We start from the raw sequence: 16288 nt of genomic DNA, 5'->3' as shown, positions 1-16288 counted from the left end.
AGTGGGGCCTGAGGTGTTTTAGCTCTTGCATTTCTAGCAAGTTCTTAGGTGATACTGATGTTGCCAGTCAGAGGACCATATTGGATCCAGTTATTTTAAAACAACTCCAAAAGCCTATTATATAACATCAAATTTTGTTGGGACCTGAATTAAGTCCTAAGCTGTTGGAGTACAGAAAAGAGCAAGCTGTTGGACTAATGAGTGAGCTACCCAACATCTATATCCCAATATACATCTGTTCCTTTTCTTCATTGCCACAGTAGCAAGAGGAAAAGCAGGGGGAATCATCAGTCTCTCATACACATTTTAGTTTCCTGATACCTAAACAGTTCTAACTTTGCCTCAGCTTTCTTCATTTCAGCTGTACTGCAAAATTCCACTTCCATGGTGCTACCTTTGTCACCTTGTTTTCTGTTCCATTTGCTCTTTCTTAGAGAACCATCACTGGAGTCACCCAAATTTTGCATATGCTTGACCAAAACTCTCTTGATTACAGGAAAAACCCAGGAATTTCATGTGTAAGGAACTTGTGATTGAAGCTCAATGGGAATTCAGTGGGAATTTTTTAAAATTTAAATTCAATTAGCCAGCATATAATACACCATTAGTTTTTGATGTAATGTTCAGTGATTCATTAGCTGCATATAACACCCAGGGCTCATCACATCACATGCCCTCCTTAATGCCCATCAGGAGCATCACAATGCCTGACTTCAAGCTGTATTACAAAGTTGTGATCATCAAGACAGCATGGTAGTGGCACAAAAACAGACACATAGATCAATGGAACAGAATAGAGAGCCCAGATATGGACCCTCAATTCTATGGTCAACTAATCTTTGACAAAGCAAGAAAGAATATCCAATGGAAAAAAGACAGTCTCTTCAATAAATGGTGCTGAGGAAATTGGACAACCACATGCAAAATGAAACTGGACCACCATACACAAAGATAAACTCAAAATGGATGAGAGACCTCAATGTGAGACGGGAATCCATCAAAATCCTAGAGGAGAACACAGGCAGTAACTTCTTTGACCTCAGTGGGAATTTCAAAATGTAGAGAAGTTAAAGTGAGTACAGGAGGCAAAGTCCCAAGTTTCTTCTTTAGGGACTCCATGTTCTTTATTCAGGTCAAGGTACTTAATCTGTACACCCTTCACTCTTCCCTAAATACAACCATCCTTTAGTTTCCAAGTATGTGGAAATTTGTCTATTTCATTTTTTGCAGCTTATTTGGCTCAGAATCAGCACATTCAGACTTAGAAAGATATGCAAAAGGAAAACTACAGAAAAGGCCCCCAAAAAAACAAAAGAAAAAAATTAAAACTTTAAGGGAAATAAATATATATTTCTTACCTGGGGATAGTTTGAAGAGACATAAAGTCATAAAACATATAAATCATATCAACCAGTAGAGTCACTACAATAATGACAGCATCTAAGTAGTTAAGTATATCAGAAAAGTATTGTTGTATCCTGTAGTATAAAACAAAAAATATTAGTGTATGCTCTCCCAAAGAATAAATAGGGATATTTTAAGAACACGAATTATTTGACTCATCCCATTAAGAATTCTACTTTAATGGATTCTTTAAAATGCATAGTAGACTAGACTAAGGGGGAAAACATCCAAACTGTATCTTATTTTATACATACAAATGACAAAATCATCAATATGGCAACTTAAGTATGGTAAGAGATAGAACCAAACCACTCAACAAGAAGCAAGCAATACCTTCATGTATTGGGTGAGAAAGGTGGGCTGTTTGGCAGTACTACTGAGCAATGGAAGCTACATGTGTCACAGCTTTAGAGCAACTGGGCTGTGAGGAATGTGCAAGAGGAACACAAGGTCCAGTAATTTGGCTTGCAAATTCTGGCTTTGCGCCTACAGTAGAATCACAGTAGGCTGGGATTTCCTCCTGTGAAAGCTGAACTTCCATCCACTTTGCCTTCCTCCCCAACACTGGCTCCTTCAGCCAGGAGCACTGGTGCTCCAAGGAACCCTTCTTCCAATTCTGGGGTAGCCCCTCTCAGGCTCTGAGTAACCTGGGGGTAAAAACAGTCCTTGGTTCTGAAGTATGAGGATAGAAGTTCAGCAGGAGAGGAGACAAGTAGCCTTCTGAAATGCTCTGGATGAAATGAGGCTGGGGAATTAGTCCCTGACTCCATCGCTGACATCTTCCAGGGCTTGGCTCACTTCATCCACATTTTCACAAAGCCAGCAAGCAGAGAAAATCAGCTGCTGCCTCACCACCAAGCTTCATTGATAGAATGAGCATGCTCAGATCTTTTATGTACTTTAACATAAATTTTTATTTTAACTGAGGTAGGGGGTTGTTCCTGATCTATTATCTAGTACTGATACACTGTCAGCTTTTATTTAGATTCAACTCTTGGTGAGATTTATATTTATACCTCCCCCACATTGTCCTCTTAATTATGTGCATGCAGACACAATAGCTGCCTGGCCCCACTTTGCAAACCCTTTAAGCTTTACCTGTTGAAGGATCTATAATACATTGCTGGAAACTAGAGTGCCAGTTGCAACAATAATATTAAAGCCCAATCTAGTAGAAATTGGAATTTGGATTGTTTTCTTGTTGACCATGCCTCCGAGGAGAATTATTTTGATAAAGAGGGACACATTTGTTGGGCTGACTTGGTAATTATTTGGGGATGCTTCTCATAGCAGTACAAAATAGCTTTACATGCTTTTAAAAAATTAATCAAACTTACCCTTCTACATATACTCGAAGAAGAACATCCACGAAAAAAAATAAAGCAATAGCTAAAGAAATTGAACGATACTCCAAAGGAATGAACATTGTGCTCTCAGTGACAAGTAGGTCTGTAATGATGAGGGACAGATCCACAAAAATCAGCAAAATTCCAAATATTCTACAACAAAAAAAATAGAATAAAGATAAAGTGGTTTTCACTCCTCAAGTTAGGGTACCTTTAGGCCAATGATATGATACCAAGATGTCATATAGGATTAAATTGTCCACTGGTAGGGAATACTGTGTTGCCTTAGAATCTCAAAACAATTACTAAGTTTTCACCCAATGGAAGCCGTTGTTAGAGAATTAAAATTCCCATACCACCATTTCATGTCATCATGCCCTTTTATAAAAGACACATCAGATTAATACTCTAAGATAGCACAGGCAACCTGAATTAAAGTTACATGTCTCTACTTGTAAACTCTTCTTAAATCTGAGAATTTTTTAAGGGGCTTCTACCAATTTCTCATAATAAATAAAACCTCATTCATATTGATAACTTCTACAAATTTAGCAATGAAAACCAAGTGAGAGCATGACTAACATAAGCCCTTAAAAGACCACTTTGACTAGTAAGATGTTTTATCAGTAAGATTATATATTAATAGATGCTTCTAGCAAAGTGCTGGGCACATGATAAGGAATTCAATTCCATAAATATATATCATGATTGAACTCTAAAGTACCTCCTAAGCCTTTCTTTCATATATTCTAAACACATTCTTCATAAACTGATTACACTACTTGTATAATCTTAGAAGATAAATTCATTAGTCTTCAAAATACTTTCTTGAGTGACTCGAAAAGATGGCAGAGGAGTAGGGGAACCGATTTCAACCAGTCCCCTGATTTGAGCTGGATATCTACCAGAACATTCTGAACACCCATGAAATCAGCCTGAGATGTAAGAAGATCTGTCTGGATCTCTACAAACAGAATATCCCTGGTGGTTGGTTTTGAGGTATGAAGCGGGGAGCTGTGATTCCACGGGCAGATATTGGAAGATAAATGGAAGGAGGAGGGAGCCTCTGGGATCCTGCACCACTGGTGCCTGACAGCCTCCTGCACTGGGGACCCGGCACAGACTCACAGACTGGTAGCGGCAGGGAAAGGACTTTAGGACAGCCCCCCAGACTGAAACCTGGAGCTGCGGGGGCATGCGTATGAACTGGCAGCAGCTGGTGGTTTTAGAAGCACAAAGGGCAGAGATGTGCCTGACCTGGAGGCAAGGACTGGGAGTGCTGCTGTGGGGCACACAACCCAGGTCGCTATGGTTTTTAGGAACAGACAGAAATGGAGACAGTGTAGCCTGAAGAGCTCACTGAAGAACAGACTGCGATCTCTCTGTTCTGAGGCAGAGGGTTGGAAATGGTCTCTTCTGCTCTGACTCTTGGAAGAGATGTAGAATTCTGCCAGGGAAAGCCACCAGAGAACAAAAGCCCCCCAAAACTAGTTTTCACTGAGCCCATTCCCCGCCACAGGGGGCAGGGCAACTCTGCCCAAACAAAGTTGCCTGAGTAGCAGCATGGCAGGCCCCTCCCCCAGAAAACAGGCCGGAAGAACAAGAGGCCAACAACCCTAAGGTTGTGGAGAGAGAGAGAGGACTAGAAGATATATTTGAGCAAATCGTAACTGAGAACTTCCCTAATCTGGGGAATGAAACAAACATTTGTGTCCTAAAGGCAGAGAGGACCCCTCCCAAGATCAAGGAGAACAGACGAACACCCCGGCATGCAATAGTAAAACTTGCAAATCTTAGAACCCAGGAAACCATCCTAAGGGCAGTTAGGGGGAAGAGATTCCTTATGTACAGAGGGAGGAACATCAGAATAACGTCGGACCTATCCACAGAGACCTGGCAAGCCAGAAAGGCCTGGCAAGACATATTCAGGGTACTAAATGAGAAGAACATGCAGCCAAGAATACTTTATCCGGCAAGGCTTTCATTTAGAATGGATGGAGAGATACAGAGCTTCCAGGACCGGCAGAAACTGAAAGAATATGTGACCACTGAGCAGGCCCTGCAAGAAATATTAAGGGGGGTTCTATAAAAGGAGAAAGACCCCAAGAGTGATATAGAACAGAAATTTACAGGGACAAGCTATAGAAACAAGGACTTCATAGGCAACATGATGACAATAAATTCATCTTTCAATAATCACTCTCAATGTAAATGGTCTAAATCCTCCCATAAAATGGCACAGGGTTGCAGGTTGGATAAAAAGACAGGACCCATCCATATGCTTTCTACAAGAGACTCATTTTGAACCTAAAGATACATCCAGATTGAAAGTGAAGGGATGGAAAACCATCTTTCATGCCAACAGACCTCAAAAGAAAGCTGGGGTAGCAATTCTCATATCAGACAAATTAGATTTTAAGCTAAAGACTGTAGTTAGAGATACAGAAGGACACTATATCATTCTTAAAGGGTCTATCCAACAAGAAGATCTAACAATTGTAAATATCTATGCCCCCAACATGGGGGCAGCCAGCTACATAAGCCAACTGTTAACCAAAATAAAGAGACATATTGATAATAATACATTAATAGTAGGAGACCTCAACACTCCACTCTCAGCAATGGACAGATCATCTAAGCAGAAAATCAACAAAAAAACCAAGAGCTTTGAATAACACTGGACCAGATGGACCTCATAGATATATACAGAACATTCCACCCTAAAACAACAGAATACTCATTCTTCTTGAACGCACATGGAACTTTCTCCAGAATAGACCACATACTGGGTCACAAATCAGGTCTCAACAGATACCAAAAGACTGAGATTTTCCCCTGCATATTCTTAGACCATAATGCTTTGAAACTAGAACTCAATCACAAGAAAAAATTTGGAAGAAATTCAAACACTTGGAAGCTAAAGACCACTCTGCTTAAAGAATGTTTGGGTCAACCAGAAAATCAAAGAAGAACTTAAACAATTCATGGAAACCAATGAGAACAAAAACACATCGGTCCAAAACCTATGGGATACTGCAAAGGTGGTCCTCGGGGGGAAATACATAGCCATCCAAGCCTCATTCAAAAAAACAGAAAAATCCTGAATTCACCAACTAACTGTACACCTTAAAGTACTGGAGAAAAAACAACAAACGATACCTAAGCCACACATTAGAAGAGAAATAATTAAGATTAGAGCAGAGATCAATGAATTAGAAACCAGAAACACAGTAGATCAGATCAATGAAACTAGAAGCTGGTTCTTTGAAAGAATTAATAAGATAGATAAACCACTGGCCAGACTTATCCAAAAGAAAAGAGAAAGGATCCAAATTAATAAAATTATGAATGAAAGGGGAGAGATCACAACTAACACCAAGAAAATAGAAACAATTATTAGAAATTATTGTCAACAACTATATGCCAATAAATTAAGAAACCTGGAAGAAATGGATGCCTTCCTGGAAACCTATAAACTACCAAGACTGAAACAGGAAGAAACTGACAACCTGAATAGACCAACAACCAGTAATCAGATTGAAGCAGTGAACAAAAACCTCCCAAAAAATGAGAGTCCAGGGCCTGATGGATTCCCTGGGGAATTCTACCAAACAGTCAAAGAAGAAATAATACCTATTCTCCTGAAGCTGTTTCAAGAAATAGAAACAGAAGGAAAGGTTGCAGACTCATTCTATGAGGCCAGCATTACCTTGATCCCCAAACCAGGCAAAGACCACATCAAAAAGGAGAATTTCAGACCAATATCCCTGATAAATACGGACACCAAAATTCTCATCAAAATCTTAGCTAATAGGATCCAACAACGCATTACAAGGATTATCCACCATGACCGAGTGGGATTTATTCCTGGGATGCAAGGGTGGTTCAACATTCTCAATCAACGTGATAGAACACATTAATAAGAGACTAGAACCATATGATCCTCTGCAGAAAAAGCATTTGACAAAATACAGCATCCTTTCCGGATTAAAACTCTTCAGAGTATAGGGATAGAAAGAACATTCCTCAATTTCATAAAATCCATTTATGAAAAACCCACAGCAGATACCATTCTCAATGGGGAAAGCTGAGAGCCTTTCCCTTAAGATCAGGAACACGACAAGGATGCTCACTCATGCCACTATTGTTCAACATAGTACTAGAAGTCCTAGCAACAGCATCAGACAACAAAAAGAAATGAAAGGTATTCAAATTGGCAAAGAAGTAGTCAAAATCTCTCTCTTCGCAGATGACGTGATACTTTATGTGGAAAATCCAAAAGACTCCATCCCCAAATTACTAGAACTCATACAGCAATTCAGTAATGTGGCAGGATACAAAGTCAATGCACAGAAATCAGTTGCTTTCTTATACACTAACAATGTAACTGTAGAAAGAGAAATTAGAGAATCGATTCCATTTACAATAGCACCAAAAACCATAAGATACCTCGGAATAAACCTAACCAAAGATCTATACTCTAGGAACTACAGAACACTCATGAAAGAAATGGAAGAAGACACAAAAAGATGGAAAAATATTCCATGCTCATGGATCAGAAGAATAAACATTGTTAAAATGTCTATGCTGCCCAGAGCAATCTATACCTTCCACGCCATCCCAATCAAAATACCAATGGCATTTTTCAAAGTGCTGGAACAAACAATCCTAAAATTTGTATGGAATCTGAAAAGACCCTGAACTGCCAAGGAAATGCTGAAAAAGAAAAACAAAGCTGGTGGCATCATGTTGCCTGATTTCAAGCTGTATTACAAAGCAGTGATCACCAAGACAGCATGGTACTGGCACAAAAACAGACATATAGACCAATGGAACAGAATAGAGAGCCCAGATATGGACCCTCAACTCTATGGTCAAATAATGTTTGACAAAGCAGGAAAAAATATGCAATGGAAAAAAGACAGTCTCTTCAATAAATGGTGCTGGGAAAATTGAACAACTATATACAGAAGAATGAAACTCGACCATTCCCTTCCACCATTCACAAAGATAAACTCAAAATGGATGAAAGACCTAAATGTGAGACAGGAATCCACCAAAATCCTAGAGGAGAACATAGGCAGTAACCTCTTTGACATCGGCCACAGCAACTTCTTTCAAGATACATCTCCAAAGGCAAGGGAAACAAAAGCAAAAATGCACTTTTGGGACTTCATCAAGATGAAAAGCTTCTGCACAGCAAAGGAAACAGTCAACAAAACAAAGAGGCAATCCACAGAATGGGAGAAGACATTTGCAAATGACACTACAGACAAAGTGCTGATTTCCAAGATCTATAAAGAACTTCTCAAAGTCAACACCCAAAAAACAAATAAGTCAAAAAATGGGCGGAAGACATGAACAGACACTTCTCAAAAGAAGACAAACAAATGGCTAACAGACACATGAAAAAATGTTCATCATCATTAGCCATCAGGGAAGTTCAAATCAAAACCACATTGAGATACCACCTTACACCAGTTAGAATGGCAAAAATGGACAAGGCAAGAAACAACAAATGTTGGAGAGATTGTGGAGAAAAGGGAACCATATTACACTGTTGGTGGGAATGCAAGTTGGTACAGCCACTTTGGAGAACAAGTGTGGAGGTGCCTCAAAAAATTAAAAATAGAGCTACCCTATGACCCAGCAATTGCACTTCTGGGTATTTAACCCAAAGACACAGATGTAGTGAAAAGAAAGACCATATGCACCCCAGTGTTCATAGCAGCAATGTCCACAATAGCCAAACTGTGGAAACAGCTGAGATGCCCTTCAACAGATGAATGGATAAAGAAGATGTGGTCCATATATACAAAGGAATATTACTCAGCCGTCAGACAGGATGAATACCCAACTTTTACATCAACATGGATGGGACTGGAGGAGATTATGCTAACTGAAATAAGTCAAGCAGAGAAAGTCAATTATATGGTTTCACTTATTTGTGGAATATAAGGAATAGCATGGAGGATATTAGAAGGAAGGGAAAAATGAAGGGGGGGCGGGAAATTGGAGGGGGAGATGAACCATGAGAGACTATGGACTCTGAGAAACAAACTGAGGGTTTTAGAGGGGAGGGGTGTGGGGGGGGATGGGTTAGCCCACTGATGGGTATTAAGGAGGGTATGTATTGCATGGAACACTGAGTGTTATACGCAAACAATGAATCATGGTTCACTACATCAAAAACTAATGATGTACTATATGGTGACTAACATAACTTAATAAAAAATAAAAAATTAAAAAAATACTTGCTTATAATGGCAATGCAAATTAAAATATTATAAATTTTAAATTCTAAATATTTTTTGTACTATATGGTGACTGAACATAATAACAAAAAAAAATTGAAATTTAAATTTTAAACAAATTTAAAAGGAAGCAAGTATTTTGTGTGACTCTGTATCATAGCTTGAAATCTTACTGTCATGTAGAGAAGAAGCCTAAGTAGAATGCTTCCAGAATTAAGGAGTACTTCTGGACAAATAAAGTGTTTAATAAAAACAGTTAAAGAATTTTAAACAGCATACTTCATTAATTTTACTTTTACAGGTAGAAAAAACTTACTAATATGTTATTATCAGGCTTAGATACCATTTCTTTGCAATTCTTAATGTTCAGCTTAAATTAAAATTTCAAGACAAATTATGTTACATTAAATGGGGCACAAGGGCTATTTAGCAACATACTGACAGTGGAAATATTCCCCCCCCCCAGGTTCTTTAACATTAAAAAATATTAAACAATATGTGTAATTATCTCCTTTTCTAGGGTCTCACATACCTGAACATGAGTGACGATGTAAGTGAGTATACAATTCTCTTAATCATGCTGCTGCAAAAAGAAGTAAAAATTAAATTCCAGAGTTTTCAAGTTTATCACAGACTTCTTCTAATATAGAATATGAATTTAGCCAATAAAAAAGGACTTCATAAATATAGTTTGAAAGAGAGTTCTTCAGAAGTTGCAAAACAAAATGCTTTTTACCAAGATTTTCAATGTCCTGCTTCACGATTTTTTTTAACTTTCATACGTAGAATAAATGCAAATAAAACCTAAACTATGTTTAGTAATATTTCCATTGCCTGTAAAGCCCCAATCCCAAGTTTACAGTATTATTAAAGTTGGGATCATCAACTAAAGCAAGATAACATGGAGACAGAAAGACATGGTAGAAGAGATCAATCAATGTTCTATCTCTCTCATTAAGGAGCTGTGGGAGTCATCAAACCTTGGCCAGACCTGTTTCCATAGCAGCAAAATAAAGGACTTCAGGGATGGATAGAGAGTAAATGATACTCTTGTCTTATAATATTCATCTCTTGAAAAAAGACACCCAGGAACACAACACTTAATCATTAATGAGAGTCATATTGGGGTGGCAAGTGCACTTTGGAGATACAGAATTTTAGTAAGATACATTTCAAAGGAGAAACACCCTAAAGACTGAGCTCCTTCCATTAATAGGAGGAGGAGGAGCCTGTTTAATGGAGCCTCCAGCTATGCCTCCTTTTATTCTCTGCCTGGAGACAAGGTAACTACTGGGGAGCAAATTATTGCCATGCTGAAGCCTACAACACAGGACCCAAATTCCACCCCAAGTGGCATTAATGCCAAAGTAGTGCTTATAGCCTGCACCCAAGACTGGACTGGACAATGGAGTGAACAGATGAATAGAACTGGGCCCTGCCAAAATTGGCTACCGATGAATGCTATTAGGGTAACCTGAGATATAAGAGCTCCCTGCTCCCTACAAATTCTCCCCCCAACCTACACTCACCACGTCTGCCCAGGCTTAGGAAGCTGAGGCTAATGTGGACACATGATTGATTGGCCAAAAGAGGGGAATTGCCCTGAGGCTGCCATTTTTTTAAAACACGCCCTCCTGATCCCACACAGACTGGATCTCTGGGTAGTGAAGAAATTTTATAATAAATCTGAATTTACTTGACAAAGCGACCAGAGAGAACCCATGCCTGACAGAATCATGAGGCACAAAGGGGAGGCTTTAACTCCCCTATCTTTTTCAAAACTACTCCAATAAATATACAGTTGAGATTTAAAAAAAAAAATAGTGTGTTAAGAGTGCAGCTTCAAACAATGTGTGTGGAGTTTGCTGGGGAAGAACTGTGACTCAGTAATTCTATGTCCAGGAGAAGCATTATTCATATTTGAGAGGAACAGAAAAACACCCTCCAACATGCCATGACTCAAAACATGACAGACATGTGCCTCTCCTAAAAACAATTACTCGAAGAAGTGCCAACTGAGCAATGAATCAAAATGAAGAACTCAGGAATAAGGAAATGCCTTATAAAGACAAGGTGTTAAGAAATCATAAATATTCAGAACTAAGTCTAAATAATCATTATTAACATAGCATGCAATGTAAACAAATGATTCTAAAACCAAGGATAAATAACATCAAATTCTCCATAATAGTATGGCTTTAATATTGCAGGTTTTCAGGGGACTTCTGGGAGATAGTGGAGTAGGAGGATCCTAAGTTCACCGTGGGCACACCAAGATAATAGCCATAATAGTGTAACTAACCCAGAAAATAACCCAAAGACTGGCAGAAGAGACCTTCCACAGTTCATCGTAGAGAGGAGGCCACATTGAAAAGGGTAGGTGGGGTGGAGATGCAGTGGGGAACAAAACTCCTGCTGAGACTAACCGCAAACAAGAGGGACCCACAAGCATGGAAAAGCGAGAGGAGGAGACTCCACAGCAGGTACCCCAGACACAGGGACCCGCAATGGGAAGATGAGCCCCATAACATCTGGCTTTGAAAGCCAGTGGGGCTTAACTTAGTGAGTTTGTACAACCAGCAGGGCTTAACTCAGGGTACTTTAAAAATCAGTGGGCTTAGTTCTAAGAGAGCCAGAGGGCAATAGGAAACTGAGTCCCTGCCCTTAAGTAGCCAGAATAACCTACAATCCCACTGAGATAAGCACAGAAGTAGCAGTTTGAAAAATACCTGGGATATAGTGGAGGAGATTTATTTATTAATCTCAGAGTATGTGCTGGAGAGCAGTGACCTTCAGAAGACTTCTCCAAGAACAAAAGAGCTGGTGGGACCATTTGCCCCCTCCCCAGCCTAGATATCTTGGCACTCGTGGGAACTAGTGAGAACACTTTACACCTACCTTGCTAACACCATGTACCCTGCCCCCATGTTCTCCTGTGGATCTGCCACATCCCACATGCCCCACTCAGAGGGGCTTCCTCCAAAGTGACACCTGCCCTGAGGAGAAGGGAAGATACTATACACACCAGTTCTGTTGCAGTCCCAGTAGCTGAACCTTATAACTGGCAGTGCAGAGTGCCCTGTCCATTGATGCACGTGCCACCTGAGCAGACAGACAGGGGGCAGGCGTCTGATCTGATTGCTGACCCCATCCGCCAACAAAAACATCCCAGGGGGGCAGCACAGGGATACAAACCAATAGTTTGGGGTCACTGCAGTTCTGGCAGATGGACTGGAGACAGGTATCTAGTTAGCCTGTAGGCCCCACCCACCAACCAAAGCCTCTCAGGGTAGAACACGGGGAGAATGGCCTGAGTTCGGTGTGACTGCAGCCCCAGCAAATGAGTTAAGGGCAGGCATCTTGTCTGACTGCGGATACCACCCAACTGCAAGTCTACAGCAGCCCCAGACTGGCCCCTCAACAGCAGAGTGACCAAACTCTGCCCACAACAGGCAAAGTAGGCCATTGTAGCCAACTGGACTGAAGGAAAATGAGGCTCAGCCTACAGCAGTAGAGTATATGGAATCCACATAGAAGAAACCCTTGAAGTGCCTGTTTCTGATAAATAGGCACCACAGAACTTCTTCTTAAGGCCGCTACTTTCAAAGTCAGGAGACATAACTGACTTTCCTTATACAGAAAAATAAACACAGAGAGTTAGTTAAAGTGAGGAAACAGAGGAATGTGTCCTAAATGACAGGACAAAACCAGAGCAAAAGAGCTACAATGAGACAGAGATAAGCAATATGCCTGATTAAAAAAACTCAAAGTAATGATCATAAAGATACTTGCTGGATTTAAAAAAAATAGTGGAGGACCTCAGGGAGACCTTCAAAAAAGAGCTATAAAATATAAAAAAGAACCAATCAGAGGTAAAGAACTCAATAACTGAAATTAAAAATATGCTAGAGGGAATAAATAGTAGATTAGAGGAGCCAGAAGAATCAATCAGCAAGCTGGAACATAGAGTAACAGAAAGCAACCAAGCTGAACAACAACACAAAAGAATAAAAAATGTGAATAGGTTAGGAACTCAGCAAAATCATCAAGCATAATAACACTCACATTATAGAGATCCCAAAAGGAGAAGAGAAAGAAAAGGGGGCAGAAAATTTGAAGAAATAGCAACTGAAAACTTCCCAAATCTGGGGATGGAAACAGACATCCAGATCCAGGAGGCACAGAGAGCCCCCAATAAAATCAATACATAGAGGTCTACAGCAAGACACATAACATTTAAAGTGGCAAAAGGTAGTGATAAAGGGATTTTTTTTAAAGCAGCAAGTGAAAATAAAAAGTTACATAAAAGGGAAACCCCATAAGGCTATCAGATGATTTTTCAGTAGAAACTCTGTAAGCCAGAAGAAAGTGGCATAATATATTCAAAGTGCTGAAAGGAAAAAACCTGCACTCAAGAACACTCTACTCAGCAACGCTGTCATTCAGAATAGAAGGAGAGATGAATAGTTTCCCAAACAAAAGTGAAAGGAGTTCATTACTACTAAACCAGTCTTTGAAGAAAAGTTAAAGGAAATTCTTTCTGTGGAAAGAAAAGGTCATTATGAAGAGTAAGAAAATTATGAAAGGAAAACATTTCAGATGTAAATACAAACATAGTAAGTAGTAAATTAATTACTTATAAAGCCAGTATGGAGGTTAAAGCAAAAAGTAGTAAAATCAATTATATCTATAAAAATCAGTCAAGGGATTCACAAAATAAAAGGATGTAAAGTATGACATCACATACATAAAACGTGAGGGGGGTGTGTAAAAATATAGTGCTTTTAGAAAGGGTTCAAATTTAAGCAACCATCAATTTAATGTAGACTGCTATATGCGTAAGATGTTATACATGAACCTAATGATAACCACAAATCAAAAACCTGTAATTATGCAAAAAATAAAGAGAAAGGAATCCAAACATATCATTAAATGAACCATCAAGCCACAAGGGAAGAGAGCAAGAGAAGAACTACAAAAACAACTATAAAACAAGTAAGAAAGGGGTGCCTGGGTGGCTCAGTCAGTTAAGCATCTGCCTTTGGCTCAGATCATGATCTCAGGGTCCTGGGATTGAGCCCCGTGTCTGGCTCCCTGCTCAGCAGGGAGTCTGCTTCTCCCTCTCCCCTGCCCCTGCTCATGCTCTCTCTCACTACCTCTGTCACTCTCTCTCAAATATGTAAATAAAATCTTAAAAAAAAATAAAAAACAAGCAACAAAATGGAAGTACATACCTAATAATAATTACTTAGAATGTAAATGGAATAACTGCTCCAATAAAAAGACACAGGGTGACTGAATGGATAAGAACAAGACCTATTTATAAATGCTGCCTACAAGAGACTCATTTCAGATCAAAGACATGCAGATTGAAAGTGAGGGGATGGAAAAACATTTACCATGAAAATGGAAGCAAAAGGCTGTGATAGCAATACTTATATCAGAAAAACAGACTTTAAACAAAGACTGTAACAAGAGACAGAGACGTAAACATAAAGGGAACAAACCAACAAGAAGGCATAATTGTATGCACCCAAATATAACCAATTAGGTGCTCAACCTGGGAACACCTAAATCCATAAAGCCACTATTAATAGACATAAAGGAAGAAATTGAGAGTAATAACATAACAGTAGGGGACTTTAACACCCCACTTACATCAATGGATAGATCATCCAGACAGAAAATTAACAAGGAAACAGTTTTTGGATGACACGTTGGACCAGATGGACCTAACACATATATTCAGAACATTCCATCCTAGAACAGCAGCATACATATTCTTTTTGAGTGCACATGGAACATTCCCCAGAATAAATCACATGTTAGACCAGAAATCAAGTCTCAACAGATTCAAAAGGATTGAAATCATATCATGTATCTTTTCCAACTACAATGGTATTAAACTAGAAATCAAAGAAAAAATCTAGAAAGAACACAAATAACTAAATAACATGCTACTAAACAATGAATGAGTCAACCAAGAATTCAAAGAGGAAAAAAAAATACATGGGGACAAATGAAAATGAAAACACAATGGTCCAAAATCTTTGGGATGCAACAAAAGCTGTTCTAAGAGGAAAGATTATATCAATACAGGCCTACCTCAATTAGCAAGAAATATTTCAGGTAAACAACCTAACCTTACACCTAAAGGAACTGAAAAAATGACAAATCCCAAAGCCAGTAGAAGGAAGGAAATAGTAAAGTTTAGAGCAGAAATAAGTGAAATGGAGACTTAAAAACAATAGAACAGATCAATGAAACCAGGAGCTGGTTCTTTGAAAGGATCAACAAAATTGATAAACCTTTAGCCAAACTCAAAGAGAAAGAGCGAGAGCAAGAGTGAGAGAGAATGTGAGAGAGTGAGTGCACACAAATAAATTCAGAAATGAAGGAGGGGAGATAACAACCAAGGCCACAAAAGTACAAAGGATTATAAGAGAATATCATGAAAAATTATATGTGAACAAATTGGACAACATAGAAGAAATGGATAAATCCTAGAAACAAGGAACCTCCCAAAACTGAATCAGGAAGACATAGAACATTTGAACAGACCAATTACTAGCATGAAATTGATCCAGTAATTGAAAGTACTTCTGATAAACAAAAGTCCAGGACCAGATGGATTCACAGGTGAATTCTATTAAACCTTTAAAGAAGAGTTAATACCTATTCTTCTCAAATTATTCCAAAAATAGAAGAGGAAGTAAAGCTTCTAAATTTATTCTATGAGGCAAGCATTACCCTGATACCAAAACCAGATAGACACTACAAAAAAAGAATTATAGGCCAATATCACTGATGAACATAGACGGAAAAATCCTCAACAAAATGCTAACAAACCAAATCCAACAATACATTAAAAAAAACTTTTCACCCAAATCAAGTAGGCTTTATTCCAGGGATGCAAGAGTGGTTCAATATTTGCAATTCAATCAATGTGATACAACACATCGACCAGAGAAAGGATAAAACATATATGATCATTTCAATCTATGCAGAAAAGGCACTTGACAAAGTACAGCATCCATTCATGATGAAAAAAAAGAAACTCAACAAAGCAGGTTTAGAGGGAACATACCTCAATATAATAGAGGCCATACATGACAAACCCACAACTAACATCATACTCAATGGTGAAAGACTGGGAGACTTTCCCTGAAGGTCAGGAACAAAACAAGGATGTCCACTCTCATCACTTTTATTCAACATAGTACTGAAAGTCCTAGCCACAGCAATGAGACAAGAAAAAGAAATAAAAGTCATCTAAATTGGTAA

General features: G+C 38.9%; 1 protein-coding gene across 1 annotated transcript in view; it reads right to left on the bottom strand.

Moving 5' to 3' along the window:
* LOC116631482 (phosphatidylinositol 3,4,5-trisphosphate 3-phosphatase TPTE2-like) overlaps positions 1-16288 on the bottom strand; it is a 141600-nt gene that overhangs the window by 73202 nt on the left and 52110 nt on the right. The window contains exons 11-13 of the mRNA XM_032402639.1: positions 9537-9587; positions 2742-2903; positions 1359-1478 (exon numbers count right to left, since the gene is read on the bottom strand). Coding sequence (XP_032258530.1) covers positions 1359-1478; positions 2742-2903; positions 9537-9587 — 333 coding nt within the window. The remainder of the gene's footprint in view (positions 1-1358; positions 1479-2741; positions 2904-9536; positions 9588-16288) is intronic.

This window comes from Phoca vitulina, unplaced genomic scaffold, assembly GCF_004348235.1.
Source record: "Phoca vitulina isolate PV1807 unplaced genomic scaffold, GSC_HSeal_1.0 scaffold5, whole genome shotgun sequence".
NCBI lineage: Eukaryota > Metazoa > Chordata > Mammalia > Carnivora > Phocidae > Phoca > Phoca vitulina.
This window is presented reverse-complemented; position numbering and strand designations above follow the sequence as displayed.